Genomic DNA, 6,854 nt, shown 5'->3' on the forward strand with positions numbered 1-6,854 from the left:
TATAATGCATACAATCTTAACTAATCAATTAAAAATCTCTATATAATTTGTCAGGAATACAATTTTTCCTTCCCTACTTCAACGTAATAATGTTTGCAATAACCTATATAAATAATTAATAAAACAAATGTTATTATATCGATAAAAATTTATATATACTACTCATATGTTATGTAAAAAGCCCTGAAAATTAAACTCAATAACTCTAAATAAAAAAATGGTTACTAAATATCACAAAGTAAATTAAATCAAATAGATTTGCACAAAACACTATGTCGAACAAACTGTGTTAACAAATTAGAGACGAAGGGTATATCCATGAATGTGTGTATCGTATGGGTAATAATCTAATTTTTTTTTTATAGGGGTAGTATTCATAGTCCATAAATTTCTTTCATTTTAATTTATTTGTTATGTCTTTGCATCAATAATCTTGACGTCTTTGGCATGGGTATAAATTAAAATTCTAGGTATTTTGTTTCCTTTAAAATATACTTCGTAATTTTTTTTGGTACATAATTGTTGCAATACAATTTACGATAAAATTTAGTAAAACCGTGCATGGCACGGGACTTAAGCTAGTGTTAAATATGGTCAAATAAACCCTTTTGATAATGCAGAATACTAGTACCTTTTACCATTTATTGCTTTCATTATTCTTAAAATAAGCTAAAAAATTATTAATATGATTATTAGCATTAAAAAAAATTATTGAAACGTTTTTTAAATGAAAAACCTATAAAGTTCTAAGACCTTGCTAACATTTATCTGATTCACTTCAAGATTTCCTTGTATTGTACAGTTTTTGTTGTGTACTAATTTTAGTAGTATTTGACTTCTTTAATTTCATTAATAAAATCACAAACATACACCAAAATATTACAACCTAATATGAAGAATACCTGATTCAAAAGCTTTAATGGTAAATCAATGGTAGACTAAAAAAAATTAATGATACATGGTCATATTTATAATAATTATAATTACGTGGTTATTCATATAGGAGTAAAATTCTATTGTTAATTGGATATTCATATTAATTGTAATATGTGGTGCTTTGCTATAAGTAAAATTCTTTTGTATAAAAGATAAATTTTTTTCAAAAGAATTATAAATTATTTTGGGGGATTTTTCTGTGTGGCTGGCCTGTAAAACAATAGAAATTCCTTTCCTTTCAAATACCTGTTTTGCTCTTTTTAAAAATACGAAATATGAAATTCTAAGACATTACCGCCACCGTGAAAATGGCTAAGACAATTATAAAAGACACACAGCGGAAGACTCACTTTAAAAACCATTCAAAACAAGTTAACTTTAAAAGTCAAACCAAACGAAAGTAAAGTCAAACTAAAGTTAGACAAATTCAACCTACAACTTGGAACCATTGTAGGCCTCTTATCAAAACCCAAAACGGATTTTAAAAACCTTTGTGTTAGTCTCACAAGAAAAATATATGATAATCAAAACAATAAACCACATCATATTCTTATAGAAACTAAGCATGATTCGCTGTTCACTCATGCCCATCACGAATATGCTTCATCACCTGAAAAGCTTCTCTTTACTTTGTCCCCACTACTTGCCATTAGAAATGGGTCGTCGTAGGGCCAAGATAAAGACAAGCCAAACAAACATACAAACACACAATCAGCACTGCTGGGTACATAAGCGTAAACAGCACACACTAACATGCTTTCATACTATCAACACACAACTTACCTTGTTGCACCTGTTAAGAGCATACAATATACCAAACAACCAACCAATAAATAAATAAATTGCTTATTTAATTTGATTACGCATCGAACGGGTTTCCCATCAAATCCCTGCCCCAAATAAATTGAGATAAACTACACCGGGAGCTAACCGGGTAGGCAAATGCCATGAAAGTGACTGGACATCCTGCGCATAAAATAAATAAAGGAAAATACAGCATCTTGTACTCCCAGTAGAAGTTATGATCAAATATAAAGTCGCATAACTCCCCCTCCCCCCAATATGTTTATACTCGAGGTATATACGTTACAAGAGTTTTGTTGCGTAATCTCTTTCACTATACATTATTTACATATTTTTTAACTTGGTGATGACTCTCAAACCATAATACAATCAATCATAATAAATCATTCAAGTGATCAAACACACCAATTTAATTCTTGAATAATTTGTGACCACATAAATTTAATGTTGAACCCTTTTTAAACTATCTCGGCGTTAAATAACACCTTAAGCACATAAAGCACCGCAAATCCTATCCCTTGGTGTTTAGAACACCTTAAGTGCCCTTAGGCACCGCAATACATTTTATGTTTGTGTACTAAGACACTTAATAGCTCAATTCTCATGCTTAAAGCATCAATAAAAAATATATGAACCATAATAAAATTTCTCTTTTATATTCCAAACCAAATTAAACCTTTAGTTTAATTAAACATGCTCTCAATCATGCCAATAATAAAAGTGTGGTTCATATTCAACATGCCAACATAGTTATTTCCAATCAACAATTCACGTCAAACAATTCATACTTCACAAATCAACCACCAAAATCAATCCAGTCAACAATTTCAACCAATACCTATCATGATACTACCTCGGAATTAATTATACAAAGCCTAGCAAGCTTCCATACACTTAAATAATTACCGAGTACGCGGAAGTACCTCAAATATGATCTCAAAATTGCCACGACTACACAAAATCACTCACTTGAAAATCTCCTACAACCCAAAATTACAAAGAGACATTAATACCTATTCAATATAAAATTCTAGTAATATATAAACTATTTAAATCACTTATAAACCCTCTAAAATAAGCTGAAAATTAATTTAAAACCCCTACTTTTATTCCTAATTAATGGGCAATTAAAAGTCCTTTCAAGAAACATAATTCTAACCTTTATATAAAAATTCCATCTTTATAAAAACATGTAAAATTGCTGTAGTTTTGTTTAAAAACACCTATTTCAATAATTCCAACCAACTACAATCAATTTCCATCAATGTACATTAATTTAGAAACCTAGGGTTTCAATTTGGGGCTTTTTAATTGGAAAAATAAATCTGAAAATTATATACATAATAATCATAATCAAACATCATGAAAATCATCACACAACCCAAAAATAATAATTAAATCAAGGCTAGATTAATATTAAATCAAAGAAGAGTTTTTTTTTTTATAAACACACACACAACCGCACGACGGGAGGGGGCTCATACCGCCCTCCACGCCGGCAGCTTCTGCTGGCAACGGTTGTCGGCCGGTGGGAAGTGGTGGTGGTGGTCGGCCACCGTGTGTGTGCGTGTGATGTGTAAAATAAAAGGGGAGGGGGAAAAATTAAGGGAGAGAAAATAGGAGGGGAGAGAGAGAGAAAGAGAGATAGATAGAGAGAGAGAGAGAGAGAGAGAGAGAGAGAGAGAGAAAGAGAGAGAGAGTTTACCTTTGGGTATTTTCCACCTTGGGCAAGATCTAACATGCTCATAAGATGGGTATTTATACTCCCTCTCAAAACCCTCCTAACCTTAAATTTCCTTTCTACCCCTAATGATCCCTTCTCCTAGTCAAACTAGTCATTTGACTTCCTTTAAAATTCCATTGACTTTAAAACTTCCTTTTATAAAATAATATGCCCCAAAGTTTCTAAATAATAAAATAAAATTTTTCTAAGCAATTAAATAATAAAAATGGACATTTAATTAAAATAAACCTTTTTAAATAAATAAAATACAATAAATAATTCATTTCAAATTATTTAAATATTTCATAAAACAATGATTTAAATTAAAATACATATAAAAGTACAGGGTATTACAATTTACCCCCCTTAAAAGAAGTTTCGGGTAACAAAAATCAAAATTTTTCTTCACTTTGTGTAATATTGTTGTACACTTTTGACATACTTTTACCTTAATGTCTCCTTGAAATCAAAAGTACTCGAAATAACTGTTAAAAATGTGCAAAAGCACTAAATAACATAAAATAGAGGGAAAAAGCGCGAAATTCTACCACATTCTGCCCCCCTTAAAGAAAACGAGTTATGTATCCGTAACTCAACATACCTTAAACAACTCAGGGTACTTCTTTTTCATCTCATCCTAGGCATCCCAAGTTGCTTCCTCATATTCTTGGTTAGACCAAAGCACTTTAAAATCTTAACTTCCTTGTTGCGTGTACTATGCACTTTACTGTCAAGGATCTTGACAGTTCTCTCCTCGTAAGTTAAGCTTTGATCTAACTCAATTGGTTCAGGTTGTAGCACATGTGACTTATCAGGTATATACCTTCTTAACTGGGACACATGAAATATATCATGCACTTTACTTAGTTCCATAGGTAAAGCCAACCTATAAGCTACTTTGCGTATTCTCTGTAATGTTTCATATGGACCAATATACTTTGGGCTAAGCTTTCCTTTCTTCCCATATCTCATAACAACTTTAATTGGCGCACCTTCAATAACAACACTTTGTCACCAACTTTAAACTCTTCCTCCCTACGCTTCAAATCTGCATAACTCTTTTGACGATCTTGCACTACTTAAATATCTTTTACCTTTTTAACAATATCCTCGATCATTTGAGGCCCTAAGTCATTGTTTCACTTATGTCGTTCCAACATAAAAGACTGCGACACTTCCTTCCATATAGTGCCTCAAATGGTACCATGCCAATGCTTGCTTGGTAACTATTGTTATAAGAGAAATCAATTAAGTCCAAGCTATCTTCCCATCCCCCTTGGAAGTCTATGACACAAGCTCTCAACATATCTTCCAAGGTTTAAATAGTTCTCTCAGTTTGCCTATTTGTGGCAGGGTGAAATGTTGTACTCATCTTTAGTGTTGTACCAAAGTTTTCCTAAACTTTGCCTAGAATCTCTATCAGACACAATATCCTTTGGAACTCCATGTAACCTCACAACATTCTTGATGTAAGCTTTTGCAAGTTGCTCTATCTTCCATGTCTCCTTCATTGGTATGAACACTGCAGATTTAGTAAGTCTATCCACCACAACCCAAATGGTATCATTTGCACTCTTTGACTTTGGGAGGCAAGTCACAAAATCCATCAAAATGCAGTCCCACTTCCATCCAGGAATTTCTAATGATTGTACGGTTCCTTGCGGTCTCATGTGCTCTATCTTCACCTTTTAACAAGTTAGACACTTTGCTATAAATTCCGTAATTTCATTCTTCATTCTAGGCCACCAATACATCTTTTTCAAGTCTTTGTATAACTTGTCCCCTCCTGTGTGCACTGAGTATGGCGTATTGTGACCTTCTTCCATTAATTTCCTCTTTACTTCCTCACATTTTTGTGGAACACACCATCGACCTTTGTACCTTAGACTCCCATCTTCATAAATTTTGAAATCTGTAGCCTTTCCTTGCTTTATTTTCTCACGAATCCTATCAAACTTAACATCTCCTGCCTGATATTCCATTATCTCATCAAATATTGTTGGTTGAATGCTTAGATTCGCAAGTATACCTACTAGTACTCCCCATTCTACCACTTCCAAGTTCATTTTCCTCATTTCCCTACATAACTCATCAGCCACTATCAAAGTGTTCAGTCCATGACTAGTCTTACGACTTAGAGCGTCCGTAACTACATTTGCTTTCCCTTCGTGGTATTGTATATCCAAGTCATAGTCCGTTGCAAATTCTAACCATCTCCTTTGGCGTGAGTTTAGATCTCTTTGGGTGAAAATGTACTTCAAACTTTTATGGTATGTGTAAAATCTACATTTCATTCCATTCCATACAAGTAATGCCTCCGAATATTTAGTGCAAAAATGATTGCAGCTAATTCTAAGTCATGAGTAGGGTAGTTTACTTCATGAGGTTTCAACGGCCTTGATGCATAGGTAATCACCTTCCCATTTTGCATACGCACACATCCCTTACCATTCTTGGATGCATCACTATATACATCATAGATTTCACTATCATCTGGCAGTGTAAGCACTGGTGCTGTAATCAACTTTTGTTTCATGAGTTGGAAAGCTTTCTCACACTTCTCATCCCATTCAAACTTCTTGTCATTCTCCATTAGAGAGGTCATAGGCTTAACAATCTTAGAAAAGTCCTTCACAAAATGCCTATAATACCCTGCTAAACCTAAGAAATTCCTAATGTTAGACACCGTCTTTGGCATAGGCCACCCTTTCACTGCCTCAATCTTTGATGGATCTACTTCTACCCCATCCTTGGACACAAAGTGACCCAGAACTGCTAATTTCTCCAACCGAAACTCACACTTGGTAAACTTCACATAAGCTTGTTTTCCCTTAAGGTTTGTAGAATTGCCCTCAAATGCTCTACATGCTCCTCCTTATTCTTTGAATACACCAGTATATCATCTATGAACACCACGACAAACATGTCCATAAATGGTGGAACACCCTATTTTTCAAGCTCATGAAGATTGCTAGAGCATTGGTCAACCCAAATGGCATTATTGTGAACTCATAATGCCCATACCTTGTTCTAAATGCAGTCTTGGGAATATCTTCATCTGCGATCCTCAACTGATGGTATCAGACCTTAAATCAATTTTGGAAAATACAGATGCGCCCCTCAACTGGTCAAATAGGTCATCAATCCTTGGTAATGGGTACTTGTTCTTTATGGTATCCTTATTCAACTCCCTATAGTTAATACATAACCTCATAATCCCATCCTTTTTCTTAACAAACAGCACTGGTGCTCCCTAAGGCAAAGCACTTGGTCTAATGTACCCCTTTTCTAACAAATCTTGTAGTTGCACCTTTAATTCACTCATTTCTGCAGGTGCCATTCGATATGGTGCCTTGGAAATCGATGCTATCCCTGGGACCAACTCTATTGT

The 6,854-nt window shown here is 33.9% G+C and overlaps 1 protein-coding gene across 1 annotated transcript; it reads right to left on the bottom strand.

The window, feature by feature from the left end:
- Window positions 1–5,753: 5,753 nt before the first annotated feature.
- LOC110694391 (uncharacterized mitochondrial protein AtMg00860-like) lies at window positions 5,754–6,521 on the bottom strand. Its single transcript, XM_021871560.1, has 2 exons — window positions 6,488–6,521; window positions 5,754–6,337 (listed from the first exon to the last, which is right to left on the bottom strand). Exons 1-2 carry the CDS (start codon window positions 6,519–6,521, stop codon window positions 5,754–5,756), a joined length of 618 nt encoding a protein of 205 aa, XP_021727252.1.
- Window positions 6,522–6,854: the final 333 nt, after the last annotated feature.

Source organism: Chenopodium quinoa, unplaced genomic scaffold, assembly GCF_001683475.1.
Source record: "Chenopodium quinoa cultivar QQ74 unplaced genomic scaffold, ASM168347v1, whole genome shotgun sequence".
NCBI classification, from domain to species: domain Eukaryota; kingdom Viridiplantae; phylum Streptophyta; class Magnoliopsida; order Caryophyllales; family Amaranthaceae; genus Chenopodium; species Chenopodium quinoa.

Excerpts from the sequence above, each read along its gene's own strand:
- LOC110694391 (XM_021871560.1), bottom strand. The coding sequence starts at position 6,521 with ATGAAGATATTCCCAAGACTGCATTTAGAACAAG. Across the intron at positions 6,338-6,487 it reads AAGACTGCATTTAGAACAAG|GAGGAGCATGTAGAGCATTT; the intron begins GTATGGGCATTA and ends TCAAAGAATAAG.